The sequence below is a fragment of the Salvelinus sp. IW2-2015 genome, linkage group LG16, assembly GCF_002910315.2.
Source record: "Salvelinus sp. IW2-2015 linkage group LG16, ASM291031v2, whole genome shotgun sequence".
Taxonomy (NCBI): Eukaryota; Metazoa; Chordata; class Actinopteri; order Salmoniformes; family Salmonidae; genus Salvelinus; species Salvelinus sp. IW2-2015.
In genome coordinates, this window is record NC_036856.1 from 12,800,493 (window position 1) to 12,824,258 (window position 23,766).

General features: G+C 43.0%; 1 protein-coding gene across 1 annotated transcript in view; it reads right to left on the reverse strand.

Moving 5' to 3' along the window:
- Nucleotides 1-23,766, reverse strand: part of LOC111975930 (neurocan core protein-like) — a 223,365-nt gene that overhangs the window by 159,658 nt on the left and 39,941 nt on the right. Inside the window, exon 2 of the mRNA XM_070447717.1 lies at nt 15,316-15,395. Coding sequence (XP_070303818.1) covers nt 15,316-15,388 — 73 coding nt within the window. The 5' untranslated portion in view covers nt 15,389-15,395. The remainder of the gene's footprint in view (nt 1-15,315; nt 15,396-23,766) is intronic.

A 23,766-nucleotide genomic window follows, 5' to 3' on the forward strand; every position in this document is an offset into this window, starting at 1 on the left:
TGACATTAGATTAAACTAGTGTGTGTGTGTGTGTGTGTGTTGTGGTGTGTGTGTGTGTGGTGTGTGTGTGTGTGTGTGTGTGTGTGTGTGTGTGTGTGTGTGTGTGTGTGTGTGTGTGTGTGTTGTTTGTATGTTGTAGCGAGTGCACAGCGGGCCTCCCACAGACAGGCACCACACATGGGCTTGGAATGACATTCCCGTGGTGGGCCTCTCTTTGTATAAAATCATCTCTCCGGGACCCATTCCGCTTCCTCTTCTCCCCCTCCTCTAGCTATGAATAATAGCCATAACCGGGGATAGGGGCTGCATCTGAGCCCTGTCTCAGCCCTGTCTCAGCCCTGTCTCATCCCTGTCTCATCCCTGTCTCATCCTGGTGTGTGTGTGTGTGTGTGTGTGTGTGTGTGTGTGTGTGTGTGTGTGTGTGTGTGTGTGTGTGTGTGTGTGTGTGTGTGTGTGTGTGTATGCATGCACAAGTTTTATCACTACCCTGGGTCTCTCGTGTAGAATCTGTGAGTGTGTGTACACGGCTACTCCAGCCCCTGCAGACCACTGCACTGGCCAGATAAGACTCTCTGAGTAGGACCGGTCCAGGATCAGCTGTTGTCTGCAGGGAGAGTCTACTCCCTGACAGCTCATGATCTCAGACCTGCCAAAGAGAAACACGCACTGGCACATAGTCAGAGGGTAAAAAAGACCTTACCCAGGCATCTTTCAAACGATTGCCTGACTTTTCAGAGTGATGATGCTAGAGGACTAAATTGTCCTGACAAATGACTGCTCTTACTGTAATGTGCAAGGACAGCTCTGACACACTGACACACAGCATAGCACTCAGGAATTCACATCCGGTCTCAGAGCAAAACGTATTATATTTTACTAAAATCAATACCACATTACTTCAAATCAAATCAAAATCAAATCAAATTGTATTGGTCACATGCGCCGAACACAGCAGGTGTAGACTTCACCTTGAAATTCTTAGGGGGCGCTATTTACACTTTGGGGGAAAATCGTTCCCAATTTAAACGGCCTCGTACTCAATTCTTGCTCGTACAATATGCATATTATTATTACTATTGGATAGAAAACACTCTGTAGTTTCTAAAACCGTTTGAATTTTGTCTGTGGGTAAAACAGAACTCTTTTGGCAGCACACTTTGTGACCAGGAAGTGGAAAGTCTGAAATCTATCTTCTGTTCAAGTGACTGCCTATAAATGGGCATTATACGTATGASTATACGTGCACGTCAWACACKTTCACCCGGATGTCAAGWGGAAGTGAGAGGAAAAATGAGTTGATTATCTCTGTCTGACGTTGAATAAACCATCTTGGAACAACGTGTCCCCCATTTTCTGTTGTCTGCAAGGCGCGTGGGGGGACCTGTTATTGCCTACTGGAAACCTGTCGTTATGGGCGAATATGAGCTCCGGCTTTGAATTTATTTAATACATGTTACAATATCATCCTAAAGTATGTTTTTTCAATATAGTTTCATTAGATTATTGAACTTTATTCGGGACGTTCGGCGTGTTGCGTTGTTCGACTTTGTTGACGTTGGAGAGCTTAGCGCTGCATGGCCAGTGTGCTTGCTAATTCAAGAGGGAAAAAGAACGTTCTGAATCCAAAACAACGACGGTTCTGGACAAAGGACCCATTGTACAACATTCTGATAGAAGATCAGCAAAAGTAGGAACCATTTTGTGATGCTATTTCATATATCTGTTGAACTGTGTACTAGTAGCTTTGCGCTCAGGTTTTGGTTATTCCCTTACCATAACTAAGTCTTATGTCGTAATGAAGATATTTTTAGAATTCTAACACTGCGATTGCATTAAGAACTAATGGATCTATCGTTTCCTATACAACATGTATTTTTTTGTAATGTTTATGAATAGCTATTTGGTCAGAATAGGTGAGAGTCTAATAGAAATATCTGCACATTCTGGGAAAAAGATGCTACGTTAGCACGTTATGCTACGTTATGCTACGTTGTATAACCACGGATTTCAGCTCTAAATATGCACATTTTCGAACAAAACATAAGTGTATGTATAACCTGATGTTACAGGACTGTCATCTGAGGAAGGTTTATGAAGGTTAGTGAAATTTAATATCTTTTGCTGGTTTATTCGCTAACGTTAACGTGCCTATTGCTATCGCTAACGTGCCTTGATGAATGAATGCGGTAGTGTGGTAGGCTATTGTAGTAAGGTAATATAATGCTATATTGTGTTTTCGCTGTAAAACACTTAGAAAATCTGAAATATTGMCTGTATTCACAAGATCTTTGTCTTTAATTTGCTATACACCATGTATTTTTCAGAAATGTTTTATGATGAGTATTTCGGTATGTCACGTTGGTGTCTGTAATAATTCTGGCTGCTTTCGGTGCAATTTCTGATTGTAGCCGCAATGTAAACTATGATTTATACCTGAAATATGCACATTTTTCGAACAAAACATAGATTTATTGTATAACATGTTATAAGACTGTCATCTGATTAAGCTTGTTTCTTGGTTTCTTTGGTTTGTTCTAGGTTAGTTTGGTTGATTTTGTGCATGCTACCTGTGCTGTGAAAAATGTCTGTGCTTTTTTCTATTTGTTGGTGAGCTAACATAAATAATATATATATATGTTGGCTGGATTCACAAGATGTGTTCTTTCATTTGCTGTATTGGACTTGTTAATGTGTAAAGTTAAATATTCTAAAAAATATTTTTTGAATTTCGCGCTCTGCCTTTTCAGTGGAATGTGGGAGGAGTTCCGCTAGCGGAACGGGGGGCGAGACAGGTTAAGAGCACATTCCCAACAATGCAGAGTTAAAAAGTAAGACAAATATTGTTAAATAAAAAGGAAATAGTAACTTATTAAGGAAAATCATAATGAGGCTATTAACAGTTGAAGTCGGAAGTTTACATACACCTTTAAACTCAGTTTAATACATTTCGACTCTGTCAATCACCATATTCTTTCGGCAGACTCAGTAGCCTCGGTTTTTCTAATGACTGCCTTGCCTGGTTCACCAACTACTTTGCAGACAGAGTTCAGTGTGTCAAATCGGAGGCATGTTGTCCGGTCCTCTGGCAGTCTCTATGGGGGTACCACAGGGTTCAATTCTTGGCGACTCTTTTCTCTGTATATATCAATGATGTTGCTCTGCTGCGGGCGATTCCCTGATCCACCTCTACGCAGACGACACCATTCTGTATACTTCTGGCCTTCTGGACACTGTGCTATCTAACCTCCAAACGAGCTTCAATGCCATACAACACTCCTTCCGTGGCCTCCAACTGCTCTTAAACGCTAGTAAAACACAAATGCATGCTTTTCAACCGTTCGCTGCCTGCACCGACCACGCCCGACTAGCATCACCACCCTGGACGGTTCCGACCTAGAATATGTGGACATCTATAAGTACCTAGGTGTCTGGCTAGACTGCAAACTCTCCTTCCAGACTCAATAAAACATCTCCAATCCAAAATCAAATCTAGAGTCGGCTTTCTATTTCGCAACAAGCCTCCTCACTCACGCCGCCAAACTTACCCTAGTAAAACTGACTATCCTACCGATCCTCGACTTCGGCGACGTCATCTACAAAATAGCTTCCAATACTCTACTCAGCAAACTGGATGCAGTTTATCACAGTGCCATCCGTTTTGTTACTAAAGCACCTTATACGACCCACCACTGCGACCTGTATGCCCTAGTCGGCTGGCCCTCGCTACATGTTCGTGGTCAGACCCACTGGCTCCAGGTCATCTACAAGGATATGCTAGGTAAAGTGCCGCCTTACTCAGTTCACTGGTCACGATGCGTACACCACCCGTAGCACGCGCTCCAGCAGGTGTATCTCACTGATCATCCTAAAGCCAAAACCTAATTTGGCCGCCTTTCCTTCCAGTTCTCTGCTGCCTGCGACTGGAACGAATTGCAAAATCTCTGAAGTTGGAGACTTTTATCTCCTCAACAACTTTAAACATCTGCATCTGAGCAGCACCGATCGCTGCAGCTGTACATAGTCCATCGGTATATAGCCACCCAATTTACCTACCTCCACCCCATACGTTTTTATTTATTTACTTTTCTGCTCTTTGCACACCAGTACTCTACTCTGCACATGATCATCTGATGATTTATCACTCCAGTGTTAATCTGCTAAATTGTAATTATTCGATTTATTGCCTACCTCCTCATGCCTTTCGCACACATTGTATATAGATTCTTTTTTCATCACCATGTTATTGACTTGTTTATTGTTTACTCCATGTGTACTCTGTGTTGTTGTCTGTTCACACTGCTGCTTTATCTTGGCCAGGTCCAGTTGCAAATGAGAATTTGTTCTCAACTAGCCTACCTGGTAAATAAAGGTGAAATAAAAAAATAAAATAAAATTTAAACTCAGTTTTTCACAGTTCCTGACATTTATCCTAGTAAAGATTCCCTGTCTTAGCTCAGTTAGGATCACCACTCTATTTTAAGAATGTGAAATGTCAGAATAAAGTAAGAGAGAATGATTAAGTTCAGCTTTTGCCTTAAATTGTATGCCTTTAAATTGTTTAACTTGGGTCAAACGTTTCGGGTGGCCTTCCACAAGCTTCCCACAATAAGTTGGGTGAATTTTGGCCCATTTCTCCTGACAGCTGGAGTAACTGAGTCAGGTTTGTAGGCCTCCTTGCTCGACACACTTTTTCAGTTCTGGCCCACAATTTTCTATAGGATGAGATCAGGGCTTTATGATGGCCACTCCAATACCTTGACTTTGTTGTCCTTAAGCCATTTTGCACAATTTTGAGAAGTATGCTTTGGGTCATTGTCCATTTGGAAGACCCATTGGCGGCCAAGCTTTACTTCCTGACTGATGTCTTGAGATGTTGCTTCAATATATCCACATACTTTCCATCCTCATGATCCATCTATTTGTGAAGTGCACCAGTCCCTCTCAGCAAAGCACATCCCCAACATGATGCTGCCACCCCATGCTTCATGATTGGGATGGTGTTCTTCGCTTGCAGTCCCCCCTTTTCCTCCAAACACAGCGATGGTCATATGGCCAAACAGTTCTATTTTTGTTTCATCAGACGAGGACATTCTCCAAAAAGTATGATCTTTGTCCCCATGTGCAATTGCAAACCATAGTCTGGATATTTATGGCGGTTTTGGAGCAGTGGCTTCTTCCTTGTTGAGCGGCCTTTCGTTTATGTTGATATAGGACTTGTTTTACAGTGAATATAGATACTTTTGTACCTGTTTCCTCCAGCATCCACAAGGTCCTTTGCTGTTGTTCAAGGATTGATTTGCACATTTCCAACCAAAATACATTCATCTCTAGGAGACAGAACGCGTCTCTTCTGAGCAGTATGACAGCTGGTGTGGTCCATGGTGTTTATACTTGCGTACTGTTGTTTGTACAGATGAACTGTGGACCTTCAGGCGTTTGGAAATTGCTCCCAAGGATGAACCAGACTTGTGGAGGTCTAAAAAAAAATTCAGAGGTCTTGGCTGATTATTATTTGATTTCCCATGATGTCAAGCAAAGAGCACTGCGTTTGAAGGTAGGCCTTGAAATAACTCCACAAACACCAGACATCAAATTATGTCAATAGCCTATCCGAAGTTTCTAAAGCCATGACATAATTTCTGGAATTTTCCAAGCTGTTTAAAGGAGCACGAGTCAACTTAGTGTATGTAAACTTCTGACCCACTGGAATTGTGATACAATGAGTTGTAAGTTAAATAATCTGTCTGTAAACAATTGTTGGAAAAATGACTTGTGTCATGCACAAAGTAGATGTCCTAACCGACTTCCCAAAACTATAGTTTGTTGACAAGACATTTGTGGAGTGGTTGAAAAACGAGTTTTAATGACTCCAACCTAAGTGTATGTAAACTTCCGACTTCAACTGAACAAGGAGTACCAGTACCAAGTCAATGTGCAGGTGTACGAGGTAGTTGAGGTAATTGAGGTAATACAGTATMTACATGTGTGTAGGGGTAAAAGTMACTAGGCKATCAGGATATATAATAAACAGAGTAGCAGCAGCGTGTGTGAAAGTGTGTCTATATGTGAGTGTGTGTGTGGTGTCAATATGCATGTGTGTGTGTGTGTGTGTGTGTGTGTGTTTTGTGTGTGTGAGCGTATGTAGTGTGTGTGTATATGTGTGTTGGAGAGTCAGTGTAGTATGTGTGAGTGTGTGGGTAGAGTCTAGTGAGTGTGCATAGAGCCAGCACAAGAGAGTCAGTGCAAAAGCCTTTTCAGGAGCCTTTTGGTCCCCGACTTGGCACTTCAGTAACACTTGCTGTGTGTTAGCAGAGAGAACAGTCTATGACTTGTGTGGCTAGAGTCTTTGACAATTTCTAGGGCCTTCCTGACACCGCCTGGTATAGAGGTCCTGGATGGCAGGGAGTTCGGCCCCAGTGAAGTAATGGGCTGTACACACTACCCTCTGTAGCTCCTTCCGGTCGGATGCCAAGCAGTTTCCATACAAAGCGGTGATGTAGCCAGTCAAGAGGCCTGTCAATGGTGCAGCTGTAGAACTTTTTGAGGATACGACGGCCCATGACAAATATTTTCAGAAGAGGCGTTGTCGTGCCCTCGTCACGACTGTGTTGGTGTGTTTAGACCATGATAGGTCCTTAGTGATGTGGACACCGAGAACTTGAAGCTCTCGACCTGCTCCACTACAGCCCCATCGATGTGAATGGGGGCGTGTTCGGCCATCCGTTTCCTGTAGTCCATGATGAGCTAATTTGTCTTGCCCACGTTGAGGGAGAGGTTGTTGTCCTGGCACCACACTGCCAGGTCTCTGACCTCCTCCCTAAAGTCTGTCTCATCGTTGTCGGTGATCAGGCCTACCGTCATTGTGTCATCGGCAAATTTAATGATGGTGTTGGAGTAGTGCAGTCGTGGGTGAACAGGGAATATAGAAATTGACTGAACACAGACCCCTGAGATGCCCCCTTGTTGAGGGCCTGCGTGGCAGATGTATTGTTGCCCACCCTCAACACCCTGGGGCGACCGTCCGGAAGTACAGGAATCAGTTGCAGAGGGAGGTGTTCAGTCCCAGAGTCCTTAGCTTAGTGATGATCTTGGAGTGCACTATGGTGTTGAATGCTGAGCTGTYGTCAATGAACAGCATTCTCATGTAGGTGTTCCTTTTGTCCAGATGGGAAAGGGCAGTGTGGAGTGCAATAGAGATTGTGTCATCTGTGGATCTGTTGGGGCGGTATGCGAATTGGAGTGGGTCCAGAGTTTCTGGGATGATGGCGTTGATGTGAGCCATGACCAGCCTTTCAAAGCTACAAATGTGAGCGCTACGGGGCTGTAGTCATTTAGACAGGTTACCTTGGTGTTATTGGACACATGGACTATGGTGGTTTGCTTGAAACATGTAGGTATAACAGACTGGGTCAGGGAGAGGTTGATAATGTCAGTGAAGACACTTGCCAGGTGGTCAGCATGCTCTGAGTACGCATCCTGGTAATCCATTTGTAACCTTTCTCACATCGGCTACAGAGAGTGTTATCATACAGTCATCCATAACAGCTGGTGCTGTCACACATGGTTGAGTGTTGCTAGCCTTGAAGCGAATATAGAAGGCATTTAACTCGTCTGGTAGGCTCATGTCACATGGCAGCTCTCGGCTGGATTTCCCTTTGTAATCTGTGATAGTTAGCAAGCCCTGCCACATCGGATGAGCACCAAAGCCAGTGTAGTAGGATTCGATCTTAGTTCTGTATTGATGCTTTGCCTGTTTGATGGTTTGTCAGAGGGCGTAACTGGATTTCTTATAAGCGCCCGGATTAGTGTCCCGCTCCTTGAAAGCGGAAGCTTTAGCCTTTACCTCAGTGCAGATGTTGCCTGTAGTCCATGGCATCTGGTTGCGATATGTACAGTACCGGTCAAAAGGTTGGACACACCTACTCATGCCAGGGTTTTTCTTAATTTTTACTATTTTCTACATATTACAGTAGAATAATAGTGAAGACATCAAAACTATGAAATAACACATATGTAGTGTTATCATGTAGTAACCAAAAAAGTGTTAAACAAATCAAAATATATTTTATATTTTAGATCCTTCAAAGTAGCCATCATTACTTTAAGACATGAAGGTCAGTCAATCCAGAAAATTGCAAGAACTTTAAAAGTTTCTTCAAGTGCAGTTGCAAAAACCATCAAACGCTATGATGAAACTGGCTCTCATGAGGACCGCCACAGGAAAAGAAGACTCAGAGTTACCTCTGCTGCAGAGGATAAGTTCATTGGAGTTAACTGCACCTCAGATTGCAGCCCAAATAAATGCTTCATAGAGTTCAAGTAAGAGACACATCTCAACATCAACTGTTCAGAGGAGACAATGTGAATCAGGGCTTCATGGTGGAATTGCTGCAAAGAAACCACTATTAAAGGACACCAATAAGAAGAAGAGACTTTCTTGGGCCAAGAAACACCTTTGGTCTGATGAGTCCAAATCTGAGATTTTTGATTCCAACTGCCGTGTCTTTGTGAGACGCAGAGTAGGTGAACGGATGATCTCCGCATGTGTGGTTCCTACCATGAATCATGGAGGAGGTGTGATGGTGTGGGGGTGCTTTGCTGGTGACACTGTCAGTGATTTATTTAGAATTCAAGGCACACTTAACAAGCATGGCTACCACAGCATTCTGCAGCGATACGACATCCCATCTGGTTTGCACTTAGTGGGACTATCATTTGTTTTTCAACAGGACAATGACCCAAAACACACCTCCAGGCTGTGTAAGGGATATTTGACCAAGGAGAGTGATGGAGTGCTGCATCAGATGACCTGTCCTCCACAATCACCCGACCTCAACCAAATTGAGATGGTTTGGGATAAGTTGGACCGCAGAGTGAAGGAAAAGCAGCCAACAGGTGCTCAACATATGTGGGAACTCTTTCAAGACTGTTGGAAAAGCATTCCTCATGAAGCTAGTTGAGAGAATTCCTAGAATGTGAAAAGCTGTCATCATCACAAAGGGTGGCTACTTTGAAGGATCTAAAATATTAAATCTATTTTGATTTGTTTAACCCTTCTTTTGTTACTACATGATTCCATATGTGTTATTTCATAGTTTTGATGCCTTCGCTATTCTGCAATGTGGAAAATAGTGAAAATAAAGAAAAACCCTTGAATGAGTAGGTGTGTCCAAACTTCTGACTGGGACTGTACCTACGGTCACTGTGGGTACGACATCGTCAATGCACTTATTAATGAAGCAGATGACTGATGTGGTATACTCCTCAACGCCATTCCAGTCTGTTCCAGCAAAACAGTCCTGTAGTTTGGCATCTGCTTCATTGGACCACTTCCGTATTGTGCGCATCACTGGTACTTCCTGTTTGACTTTTTGCTTGTAAGCAGAAATAAGGAGGACAGAGTTATGTTCAGATTTGCCAAATGGAGGGTGAGGGAGAGAGGTTACGTTACATTAGGCTACCACTGTAATAGAGGTTGTATAATATAATATGCACAGTATAGTATCCTTCGTCTTGATCGCATTTTACCTGTTTGGTATGATATATTACGTTCGTCTGCTTTAGGATGATATCCTACGTTAGGTTAGGGGTTAAGGTTAGGGTTAAGATTTGTGTTAAGGTTAGGTTTAGGAGTAAGGTTAAGGTTAGAGTTAGGATTAGGGGAAGGGTTAGCTAACATGCCAAGTAGCTAAAAAGTAGTAAGTAGTTAGAATTCTAAATTTTTCAATGATGAGATTTGAACACAGAACCTCTGTGTTGCTAGACGTTCACGTTATACGCCCTACCAACCACCCTCCTTTTGTTTTCGCCTGAAGTAAACTAGCGTCCAAACACATTTGAGTGTCCCTGATTTAGTAAAATATTATATGTTTTAAAATATTAAAATATAATACTACCTGCACCAAACTTTAAATTGTATTTCCAGGCACTAGCATTTCMCCCCATCCTAAAATTGGTTTAGACATGATTATTTTGCCCCCTGCCTAAGTATAGAGAGAAATATGGTGTCTCCTATTGCCCTGGAAGAGGTGTTCACTAATGTATCCCTTAAACAATGTAAACTATGCTTTAGTGCTATTATTGCGCACACAATTTCTATTTGGCACAAAATTGTAAAACAATGTAACTGGGAATCAAAATGGCCCATACTCCAATATTTCACAATAATTGCTTGCGATCTGGAGTGTGGCCTTTTGCATCCCCCCTATGGGCCAGATGTGGAATCCGTACCCTTACAGATATCACGGACATAATGGTTTGAGAACATTCCAAGATTTGAAAGATAGATACACATTACCAGGCATCTCCTTTTTTCTATATTTACAATTTAAGTCAGCTTTTCTGGCCTATGGAGTCCCTTGGGAAACCCAACTACCAAACCATTCAATGAATAAATAAATTATCAAAGTTCCTGAAAGGACTCATCTCTATAATATATAAACAACTTTTGAAAGCTTATATTCTGAGCTAGCCATTACAAAAGTTTGGCCCACAGATCTAATTGCAACTGAACAACCCTTTAACTGGAACTGAATATGGAAAAATATGACCTTGGCATCCCGTAATCCCAACCATCAATTTATACATTTTAAGTGTGTTCACAGACTGTATTTAACACCAAGGAGACGTTTTACGATGAAATTGGACCCAACTCCTAACTGTTCTCTGTTCTCTGTGTTTCCCAGCCAAAACAGTTTGGAACTGTTTGTGAATATATGACAACATTTTGTGAAGTTTTTGTTAGTTTTGGTCTTCGGCAAAGGTTTTTTTGGTTGTTCGTGCACACTGCATTTTTTCTCGAGGCAAGCTGAAGTCAGTAGCTGAAGTCTACAACCCTTCATCAGTGATTTGGCTCCCGAGTGGCGCAGCGGTCTAAGACACTGCATCTCAGTGTAAAAGGCAGCACTACAGTCCCTGGTTCAAATCCAGGCTGTGTCACATCTGGCTGTGATGGGGAGCCCTATAGGGTGGAGCACAACTGCCCCAGTGTCATCCAGGTTTGGCTGGGGTAGGCTGTCATTGTAAATAAGAATTTGTTCTTAACTGACTTGCTAAGTAAAAGACAATTGTCACAGAGCTCTGTGTAGGATGGGGTGAAATGCTAGTGTCTGGAAATACAATTTAAAGTTTGGTATGGATAGTATTATATTTTAATATCTTGAAACATACTATATTTTACTAAATCTGGGACACTCAAATTAGTATGATATGTTACAGTAGGGATTCTTCAATGACTACTTTTGTTTCAAAGTAGATTTGTTTAAGACTATCAAGAATCACTCTGTGTGACCCTGATTTAGCCCACTGCAGAAAAATATTAAATGCTTCTGGGGAAAGGTTACAAAATTAATTTAGAATTTATATATTGAATGATTTCCATCTATTATGTTACATAATGAATATCTCAATCAATCAGAGATGATTATTCCTGGCAGGCAGAACCACCTCACTCTTTCCCATTTAACCAGGGGATACAGCTACTGTTAGAAGTTATACCATTAGAATTATCAACAGTGAGAATAAATGGTGCTAGTCAAAGAACAATTGAGGCCTGGACAAATATACCTGACTCTGTAAAGAACAATTTCAACTAAAGCCCCACACATACAAACCAATTATACACAGTGGTGTAGTGGAGGATATACGCTGTATACCCACTTATTTTTCAGTGGGAATTGTCTATACTCACTTCTTAATCACCACTGATACATACAGTGCATTCTGAAAGTATTCAGACAACTTGACATTTTCCACATTTTGTTACGTTACAGTCTTATTCTAAAATGGATGAAATAGTTTCKCCCCCCTCATCAATCTACGCACAATAACCCATAATGACAAAGCAAAAACGTTTTTTATTTTTTTGTGTGTGCAAATTTATAAAAACTTAAACCGGGAATATCACATTTACATAAGTATTCAGACCCTTTACTTAGCACTTTGTTTAATCACCTTTGGCAGTGATTACAGCCTTGAATCTTCTTGGGTATGACGCTACAAGCTTGGCACACATGTATTTAGCGAGTTTCTCTGTCAGGTTGGATGGGGAGTGTTGCTGCACAGCTATTTTCAGGTCTTTCCAGAGATGTTCGATCGGGATCAAGTCCGGGCTCTGGCTGGGCAACTCAAGGACATTCAGAGACTTGTCCCGAAGTCACTCCTGCGTTTTCTTGGCTGTGTGCTTAGTGTCGTTGTCCTGTTGGAAGGTGAATCTTCACCCCCAGTCTAAGATCCTGAGCGCTCTGGAGCAGGTTTTCATCAAGGATCTCTCTGTACTTTGCTCCGTTCATCTTTGTCTTTATCCTGACTAGTCTCACAGTCCCTGCCGCTGAAAAACATCCCCACAGCATGATGCTGCCACSAKCATGCTTCACMGTAGGGATGGTGCCAGGTTTCCTCCAGACGTGACACTTGGCATTCAGGCCAAAGAGTTCAATCTTGGTTTCATCAGACCAGATAATTTTTTTTCTTATGGTCTGAGAGTCTTTAGGTGCCTTTTTGGCAAACTCCAAGTGGACTGTCATGTGCCTTTTACTGAGGAGTGGCTTCCATCTGGCCACTCTACCATAAAGGCCTAATTGGTGGAGTGCTGCAGAGATGGTTGTCCTTCTGGAAGGTTCTCCCATCTCCACAGAGGAACTCTAGAGCTCTGTCAGAGTGATCACCGTGTTCTTGGTCACCTCCCTGACCAAGGCCCCAATTGCTCAGTTTGGCCGGGTGGCCAGCTCTAGGAAGAGTCTTGGTGGTTCCCCAGATTTCCCCAGATCTGTGCCTCGACACAATCCTGTCTCGGAGCTCTACGGACAATTCCTTCAACCTCATGGCTTGTTTTTTTCTCTGACATGCACTGTCATCTGTGGGACGTTATATAGACAGGTGTGTGCCATTCCAAATCATGTCCAATCAATTGAATTAACCGCAGGTGGACTCCAATCAAGTTGTAGAAGCTTCTCAAGGATGATCAATGGAAACAAGATGCACCTGAGCTGAATTTTGAGTCTCATAGCAAGGTCTGAATACTTACGTAAATAAGGTATTTCTGTTTTTTGTTTTTAATACATTTGCAAACATTTCTAAAAAACTGTTTTCACTTTGTCATTATGGGCTATTGTGTGTAGATTGATGATAAAACATTATTTCATCAATTTTAGAATAAGGCTCTAACGTAACAAAATGTGGAAAAAGCCAAGGGGTCTGAATACTTTCCGAAGGCACTTAAACAAATCAAAACATATTTTTTAAACACTTTTGCTACTGCTCCAGTTTCAACTGTTCTGCCTGTGGCTATGGAACCCTGACCTGTTCACTGTGATTACTATTATTTGACCATGCTGGTCATTTATGAACATTTGAACATCTTGGCCATGTTCTGTTATAATCTCCACCCGGCACAGCCAGAATAGGACTGGCCACCCCTCATAGCCTGGTTCCTCTCTAGGTTTCTTCCTAGGTTTTGGCCTTTCTAGGGAGTTTTTCCTAGCCACCGTGCTTCTACATCTGCATTGCTTGCTGTTTGGGGTTTTAGGCTGGGTTTCTGTACAGCACTTTGATATATCAGCTGATGCCTATATAAATACATTTGATTTGATTTGATTTTTTGGTTACTACATGATTCCATATGTGTTTTTTCATAGTTCTGATGTCTTCACTATTATTCTACAATGTAGAAAATAATAAATATAAAGAAAAACCCATGAGTGAGTAGGTGTGTCCAAACTTTTGTCTGGTATTATATAATATGTTTTGCTCTGAGACCAGGCTGGGATTCACTGAGGCAAATCATAGATCAGGATACATTCGATATCTGCCTATGACATACTATAGGGCTCATTGTACAGTATGTGGATACAATATTGAGACACAGGACTGTGTCTATATCTTCAGTTTCTCACCAGAGGTATATTCACTAACCAAATGGAAGCAGATGGCCATAATAGGGAGGGACCAATCTGAACTTGTACAATAAGAGATGCTCATTTTCGTTGCCAAGAAACATTTTCTGTTGCAAACCATTTTGCTACGGTGTGCACTAATGAATATACACATGTTTTTGAGCGGTATTAGCATGGTATTAAGTTGTCAAAATGCAGCTGAGTTTGTTGTTTTAAGCATCAAAGTGGATATTAACAAGTCACATGAATATTTAACAAGTGATGCAGCATAAAAAACTCAAAATAAAGCTCAGCATAGGAGATTAGCGAATGTTCCTGTTTTTCCAGAGACTGTGACTCAAGAGCTAAGTACTGCAGGATAAATGGAGCTGGGAGATTTGTTGTCTTCCCTGCCCTAAATGCCTCATKATTTGCCTCTACTAAAAGTCCAGCTCCAGTATTTATAGTGAGATAAAATGAATGGAATCAATCCCCTCGTCCCTAAGCTGTGAGGACCTGCCAACAGTCCCAGCCCTATAGGGATGATGGAAGTGTGTGTGTGTGTGTGCCTAAGCCCTCCTCCATAAACTGCAACCCTCCAAAGGGTAGTGCTACCAATAACCGTTTTAATCAGATTAACCCTTTTTTAAAGACAAGGGTACTTTGTAAGGCAAAGGGTTCTACCTAGAACCTTTAACATCTTAAGATCTGTTTTTGCAAGAAAGGGTTATTTGATGATTCTTTGGAAGGCAAGAAGGGTTCTACATAGAGCCATATATAATATTTCCCAGCATGCTCTATTGCAGGGAGATTTTCAGAATTGTTTGTTTCACTGTAATATCTGTTTTTGCATGTAATTGATTGGTTGATGCATTTAACGCGACACAAAGATAAATAACATACCGTTTTCTAAACTAATCCAATCTGTTAGTAATTGGATTTATTGCACCCGTTTGAGGTAGTCTCAGTATTCAATCTTCCCTACCCTGGCAGTCATTCTGAATGCAGGTTGCGGGTGATTAACAAATGCACTTGTTGGATATCCTAACTCTGGTTGGATTCCAATAGGAATTCCAATAAATTTGACTTGACATCACTTTGCAAGCCAGCATAATTCGACTTGCAGAACTGAAGTGGCCTGTTAACCAGGAGATTCCTAACACCACGTTGTTAGGGTAGAACTAAGCCCTCAAATAAAGGCCTTATGATATATGTAATTTTAAAGGCTGATAAGGCTGGTGGAACCTTTCATAGATAATAGGGTTCTCGGTAGAACTCTTCATAGAGTGTTCTAGGTAGAACCATATACAAAAGGTTCTTTAAAGAACCCTACATAGAGAGTTCTAGATAAGACATTTCTCCATAAACTGCAAAGGGTTCTGCCCAGCCCCAAAAAGGTTCCCCCATTGGGACAAACCGAAGAACCGTGTATGCTTCTACTTACCATAGCCCAGAGAGAGCAGGAGGGCCGTCAGCAGAACCTGCAGTCCACAGACAGGGACCACCTCACCCAACATCCTGGACCTGAGCGAGAGAGAGAGATCTTTAGAATTATAATCACTCAAGTTGCCGATATGTTTGCATGTACACTCTCTTTCTCCTTCCCTTAACGTTCCAGCTAGAGTGGAGACAGGAGGAGACAGCTGAGAGGTGGACAGGAGGAGACAGCTGAGAGGTGGACAGGAGGAGACAGCTGAGAGGTGGACAGGAGGAGACAGCTGAGAGGTGGACAGGAGGAGACAGCTGAGAGGTGGACAGGAGTCATAGCCATTAGAATCCCATCACAGACAGACCCTTCTAGTGACAAATCAGACAGGAGTGATTTCTGTGGTTTGAAATCACCTGCTGGCCCTACATCAGGGGAGGGCACTGATAATGTAGCCGACTTTACAATCTCCCTACAATCAAAGACTGATTTCTGCCTAGAACAGCCCAGTCAGTAGGTCTACAATACAGTCTGATTAACAATCAGGTGGATAATATATTTGTATTGAAGACTGTGTTATTATTTGGCAACAAGCTTCCTCTGATTCCTATACCAAAATAAAGAATGTTTTCACTCTTCTACATCAAAACAGCTGAGCAACACAACACAACAAGCAAACACAACATGATTGAAGCCTATGTTCCCATGGCAATTGTTACACATGGCATGTTTGACTTTTTCACTAAGCACACACAAAATCAAAGATGCAGGAATTCTTGGATCTAGTGAGGGTGGAGGCAGCTGGTATGTGAGAGAGAGCCTAGTGTTTATATTAGTTTATTGGAAAATGCAGCTTTTCTGTGTCATTGGGAAGGTGAAAAACAGCCTCACGGGTTGACACCATACATTTGGAAATATAATGCGACAGAACGTGTCATCCTTGCCACATTAGATTGCTTATTTTCTTTCAATAATAGTTTTTCTTTCACTAATCTTCCAATAAGAATACAAACAAATGTCTGTCCAGATTTCTCTATTGAAGCTTATGTCAAATGTAAGTGATTTGCTTATTTTTTGGAATTGATAAAAGTACAGACTCAGAGCTTCAAAATGGTATATCGTACGTTGTAGTTGGAGAAAACATAGGAAGGAGCGTTATGCTGGGAAAGTTGATAAACTTGTTATCCTACTTAAAAGACAAGTAGTGGAAAATACCAGTTCGAAAGATTTTTATGAAAGTTTCACACTGACTAGAGAACTCTTGTTTGTTTATGCCCATTCAGCATCGTTTGCACAATCTTAAGCCTTAGCCCCACCCCACCCACACATGTAAACGCATGTGAGTCAGCACGGCATTGTCCTCCAGAAAGTAGGTCTCTCCATAAACCCAGCTATTACAGAAGCAATGTTTTTGAGAGCTGTAGCAACACGGTTGCAGTTGTCCATAGCTGTATCTCTCCAAAAATCTGAGCTATATAAATCTATATACTGACCAGGGAGGAGCCCATTCAGTTATAGACAGACCAATCAGGACTCATCTCTCAGCATGTCCAACTGACTACCCAGGAAAGATGTTGTCTTCTCCCTATATAGCTCAGTGCTTGCTCCTTGGCTCAACAAGGCTGATAATTAAACATGTGTATTCATATTTACTGATCCAATACAAGTTTGTAATTAAGCCACATGAAAGTTCACATGTTCAAGAAGGCATTGCAGACAAGAAATAAACATTCCCCAATGGCCCTACTGTGAAGTAGGAACCAGCAGCAGACTCTGTAACTCGTCACATTTCTTAATGAAGAAAAGTGAGGTCCTAATCTCAATAGAAGAATAGAAGAATCATGAAAACCCTGTGAAAAATATGCCTTAAATTAAATTCGAATCAAATCAAATGTTATTTGTCACATGCGCCAAATACAACAGGTGAAATGCTTACTTAACCAACAATGCAGTTCAAGAAATAGAGTTGAGAAAATATTTACTAAATAAAAMAAAGGTTTTTATTTTTTAAATAACACAAGAAAATGACATAACAATAACGAGGCTATATACAGGGGGTGCCGGTACCGAGTCAATGTGTGGGGGTACAGGTTAGTCAAGGCAATTTGTAAAATGACTATGCATAGATAATAAACAGTGAGCAGCAGCAGTGTAAAAACAAAGGGGAGGGGGGGTCAATGTAAATAGTCTGGGTGGCCATTTGATGAATTGTTCAGCAGTCTTAAGGCTTGGGGGTAGAGCCTTTTGGTCCTAGATTTGGCGCTCCGGTAGCCCTTGCCATGCGGTAGCAGAGAGAACAGCCTATGACTTTGGTGACTGTCTTTGAGTCTTTGACAATTTTTTGGGCCTTCCTCTAACACTGCCTAGTATATAGGACCTGGATGGCAGGAAGCTTGGCCCCAGTGATGTACTGGACCGTACGCACTACCCTCTGTAGCGCAGTTGCCATACCAGGCGGTGATGCAACCGGTCAGGATCCTCTTGATGGTGCAGTTGTAGAACTTTTTGAGGATCTAGGGATCCGCACCAAATCTTTTCAGTCTCCTTCGGGGAAAAAGGTGTTGTTGTGCCCTCTTCACAACTGTCTTGGTGTGTTTGGACCATGATAGTTTGTTGGTGATGTGGACACCAAGGAACTTGAAACTCTCGACCTGCTCCACTTCAGCCCCATCGATGTTAATGGGGGCCTGCTCGGCCCTCCTTTTCCTATATTCCACGATCAGCTCCTTTGTCTTGCTCACACTGAGGAAGAGGTTGTTGTCCTGGCACCACACTGCCAGGTCTGACCTCCTCCCTATAGGCTGTCTCATTGCTGTCGGTGATCAGGCTCACTGTTGAATACAACTTTACTAATCCCCCCAGGGATACCATTGTCAGAGCACAAGCACACATTTACATAAATTCTCCACATTTTACAGCATAAAGAGATAACCAACCAGCTTTACAACCAGGTACAGTATGTGTTTGCCCGGCCCAACTAAACTAAACACTGACCTGTCTGTTGTTAAAGTATGATAAAGGGTTAACACCTGTCCAGTCCAGATAGTAGGGTCCAGTGTGTGTTGAGTGTAAACTKAATTCCAGTGAGATGTCAGTCCCTGGATGGAGGACAGAGAAACCCTGTGTATAAATAATGGATGTGGCAGCTCTGGAGATACGACGTCCAGCCCGGCGCGGCGGCCAAGGGGTGAAATCCGAGGCGAGGGTACCAGAGATGGGACACAGATAGCTGGTGTCCATTACAGCCACGCTATAAGCTCAGACTGTCTCAAAGGCAATCAAGGACAAACACAAACAGCCCAGCCAAGCTATTATCTATGGGAGGAATATAGATGGGACCATTTAGGCATGCTTTATCCCTCCTAAATATTACAGGAACAACAGAACAATGCTTGAATGCTGCCCAAATGATGATGTGATATCATGCTAGAGGCAGGACTTTTTTTCTCCGATCACGTGACCTGACCAGGGAAAACTTCTGGCTCTAGTAATAGCCTCCGGCCTTGTCACAGCCTGATCTGTTTCACCTGTCCTCGTTATTGTCTCCACCCCCTCCAGGTGTCGCTTGTTTTCCCCAGTGTATTTATCCCTGTGTTTTCTGTCTRTCTGTGCCAGTTCGTCTTGTATGTCCAAGCCTACCAGTGTTTTTTCCTGTTTTCCTGCTTTGCCTTTTTGCCATTTTCTAGTCCTCCCGGTTTTGACCCTTGCCTGTTCTGGACTCTGTACCCGCCTACCTGACCATTCTGCCTGCCCTGACCTCGAGCCTGCCTGCCACTCTGTACCTCCTGGACTCTGATCTGGTTATGACCTTTTGCCTATCCATGACCATTCTCTTGCCTATTCCCTTTTGATTTATTAAACATCTTAAACTCCAACCACCTGCCTCCTGTGTCTGCATTTGGGTCTCGCCTAGTGTCATGATAGGCCTACAGTATTTCCTGGTTAGGAAAATTCAGAGCCCTAATTATTAGGCTCCTTAGTACCATGCTAGGGGTACTAAGAAAGCCTTCTATTCATGTGTGTTTTATAGGGCTAAGTCACATTGTTATGTTGGCTCTGACCTTGCCACATCAATACAAACAAAGCCTTTTGGTGGCCCTAAGATTTGGTTGGGGGGGGTCCCCCACCTCAAGGGCAAAACATTTTAGTGGCCCACCTCTTGACGATGGCGGAGATAAACATTTTAGTTTAAAAGTTAATCTCCTGCAATTCTACACATTTTGCCATGGGGCAGAGACAAACACTTGCAGTTTTACAGCWAATTTCCTGCAATTCTACCCATTTTGGCATGACTTATGCCATGTTAATATGATTTCTGAGAGTGACTAATGAAATCAATGGAGGCCCCCTGGAGGTCAGGGCCCCTGGGCATGTGCCCTGGTTTCCCATTAGGTATTCGGCCATGATAACTACAAGTTTAGATCGCTGACTTTTTAGCTGACATGGCTTATTGAGTGAATGTCAGTGACTGACATACAAGAGATACACTGTTGATGGACAACCAAATGTAGAAATTACACCTTGGGTATTCTACTTTTCAAACCCCGAATTAGTTCCTCATTTTTTATGTTGCTTATGCCCAGGGCCCGGTCCTCCTTGCCACTATCTTGAGCCATTTTCTTTGCATCTCCAGCAGGTGATCTCTCTCTCTTTCTCTCTCTCTCTCAGCACTTATTCTTCTTGTCTTCGACCTCTATGCTGCCAGCATGACTCAGGAGTATCTCTTAATTGTATTTTCTTGTTGGAGCCATACTGTTCTACCATACCTCTGTGAGCAGGGGACAGCCGCCAAGCTGTGAGTGTCCTTTCAAATACCAACTCTCTCTGCTCAGCTGGCTCACCGGACTGAACGTCACCTCTACGCCAACATAAACCTGCTCCTGTATGGACATCTGCATACATTTCTCAGTCAGTCACAACACACATGTGCGCACACACACAGACGCACGCGCGCACACCCATACAGAAACCTGTACACACAGCCACACATACAGTGCATTTGGAAAGTATTCAGACCCCTTGACTTTTTCCACATTTTGTTATGTTATAGCCTTATTCTACAATTGATTCAATAAATTTTTTCCTCATCAATCTACACACAATACCCGATAATGACAAAGTGATAACAGGTGTTTAGACATTTTTGCAAATGTATTAAAAATAAAAAACAAAATACCTTATTTACATAAGTATTCATATCCTTTGCCATGATACTCGAAATTGAGCTCAGGTGCATCCTGTTTCCGTTGATCATCCTTGAGATGTTTCTACAACTTCATTGGAGTCCATCTCTGGAGAGTCCTGAAAATAGCTGTGCATCGATATTCCCCATCCAAACTGACAGAAGAATGGGAGAAACTCCCCAAATACAGGTGTGCCAAGCTTGTAGCATCATACCAACAAAGACTCAAGGCTGCAATCCATGCCAAAGGTGCTTCAATAAAGTACTGAGTAAAGGGTCTGAATACTTATTTACATGTGATATTTCAGCTTTTATATTTATACACTTGCAAAGATTTCTAAAAACCTGTTTTTGATTTGTCATTATGGGGTATTGTGTCTAGATTGATGAAGGGGGAAAAAACGATGTAATATATTTTAGAATAAGGCTGTAACTTCACAAAATGTGGAAAAAGTCAAAGAATCAGAATACTTTCCGAATGCACTGTAGCCAGAAAGTCTATATACAGTGCATTACATTTACATTTGAGTCATTTAGCAGAAGGTCTTATCCAAAGCGACCTACAGGAGCAATTAGGGTTAAGTGCCTTGCTCAAGGGCACATAGACAGATTTTTCACCTAATCGACTCAGGGATTCGAACCAGTTACTGGACCAACACTCTTAACCGCTACCGCTACCTGCCACTAGGCTACCTACCGCTATCGCTGCCGCTACCTGCCGCTAGGCTACCTACCACTACCTGCCCCTACCGCTACCTGCCACTAGGCTACCTACCGCTATCGCTTCCTACCACTAGGCTACATACCGCTATCGCTACCGCTACCTGCCACTAGGCTACCTGCCGCTAGGCTACCTGCCCCTACCGCTACCTGCCGCCAGGCTACCTGCCGCTAGGCTACCTACCACTACCACTACCACAATCATAACCCGTTTCAGATTAGACATACTGTAATTACAGTCTTAGCGTTGCTACTAACATTATTGGTCACATACACATGGTTAGCAGATGTTATTGCGAGTGTAGCGAAATGCTTGAGACCAGAACATGTGTGTACTGTCCTGTACCACCCACTGAGACAGTGTCCCATACTGAGAAGACTCAGGGAAGGCACTGGGAGTCTCACTAGATCTTCACACTGTCTCCACTGCTCCACCCCAGCTGGTTGGAAGCTCTGCTCAGCCTGACTGTTCTCTCCATGCTGTCCCACCCAGACGGCAGGGAGAGAGGGAAGGGGGGAAGGAAGGGGGGAGGGAAGGGGGGAGGGAAGGAGGCTTCCATATGCTGTTACGATCAGGCAGGAGTTCATGTTGTCCCTCTATGGAGCCTCTTTCTATCCTTCTCTCTGTCAACTTTCTTCCCTTTTTCCACAAGTTCTCTATCATTCGTTCTGTCTACCCTATTTCTTCCCTTCCTCCCTCCTTTCTATCCCCCCATGGATTCTCCCTGTCTATTCTGCCTCCATCCATCCTTCTATCCCTCCATGGTCTCCCTCTCTCTGTCTGCTCCTCAATCCTTTCTATCCCTCCCATGGAGGTATCCCTCTCTCTGTTCGCTCCATCCATCCTTCCTATCCCTCCATCGGAGTCTCCCTCCTCTGTCTGCTCCATCCATCCTTTCTATCCCTCCATGGAGTACCCTCTCTCTGTCTGCTCCATCCATCCTTTCTATCCCGTCCATGGAGTCTTCCCTCTCTCGTCTGCTGCCATCCCTCCTATCTATCCCTCCATGGAGTTTCCCCTCCTCTGTCTGCTCCACCCTCCTTTCTATCCCCCCATTAGTCTCCCTCTCTCTGTCTGCTCCATCCCTCCTTTCTTATCCCCCCATGAGTCGCCCTCTCTTCGTCTGCTCCATCCCTCCTTTCTATCCCCCTCCATGAGTCTCCCTCCTCTCTGTCTGCCTCCATCCTTCTTCTATCCCCCATGTAGCGCCCTCTCTCCTGTCTGCTCCATCCCTCTTTCATCCCTCCATGTAGGTTGCCCTCCTCTGTCTGCTTGCTTCTCCTTTCTATCCCTCCAGGTAGGTCGCCCTCTCTCTGTGCTGCTCCAATCCCTCCTTGCTATCCCTCCATGTAAGTCGCCCTCTCTCTGTCTGCTCCATCCCTCCTTTCTATCCCTCCATGTAGTCTCCCTCTCTCTGTCTGCTCCATCCCTTCTTTCTATCCCTCCATGTAGTCGCCCTCTCTCTGTCTGCTCCATCCCTTCTTTCTATCCCTCCATGTAGTCGCCCTCTCTCTGTCTGCTTCTTCTCCTTATATCCGTGCCATCGTGCATTATGAACCAGGCTCATTAATCACTCACTCCCCTGTCACTCCATCAGCTCACACTGTCATTGTCCCTGCAGCAGTCAGTCATTCAGTCACACACCCACACACAAACACACATGGATGCACGGACACAGGCACCCACTCACACACAGACCAACGCACGCATGCACACACACACAATGCCATTTTCATTTGGGACTCAGACCCATCAACAGCTATGTAGGTGACAAATTAGAAATTAGGTGACAAAATACACTACCGTTCAAAGGTTTGGCGTCACGTAGAAATGCCCTTGTTTTTAAAAGAAAAGCACATTTTTGTCCATTAAAATCACATCAAATTGATCAGAAATACAGTGTAGACATTGTTAATGTTGTAAATGACTATTGCAGCTGGAAATTGCAGATGTTTAATGGAATATCTACCTAGGCGTACATAGTCCCATCATCAGCAACCATCACTCCTGTGTTCCAATGGCACGTTGTGTTAGCTAATCCAAGGTTATCATTTTAAAAGGCTAATTGATCATGAGAAAACCGTTTTGCAATTATGTTAGCACAGCTGAAAACTGTTTTTCTGGTTAAAGAAGCAATAAAACTGACCTTCTTTAGCCTAGTTGAGTATCTGGAGCATCAGCATTTGTGGGTTTGATTACAGGTTCAAAATGGCCAGAAACAAATAACTTTCTTCTGAAACTTGTCAGTCTATTCTTGTTCTGAGAAATGAAGGCTATTCCATGCGAGAAACTGAAGATCTCGTACAAAGTTGTATACTTTTGTGGGTTTGATTACAGTGAACCCGCAAACACCAGTCTCAACGTCAACAGTGAAGAGGCGACTCCGGGATGCTGGCCTTCTAGGCAGAGTTGCAAAGAAAAAGCCATATCTCAGACTGGCCAATAAAAAGAAAAGATTATGATGGGCAAAAGAACACAGACACTGGACAGAGGAACTCTGCCTAGAAGGCCAGCATCCCGGAGTCGCCTCTTCACTGTTGATGTTGAGACTGGTGTTTGCGGTTAC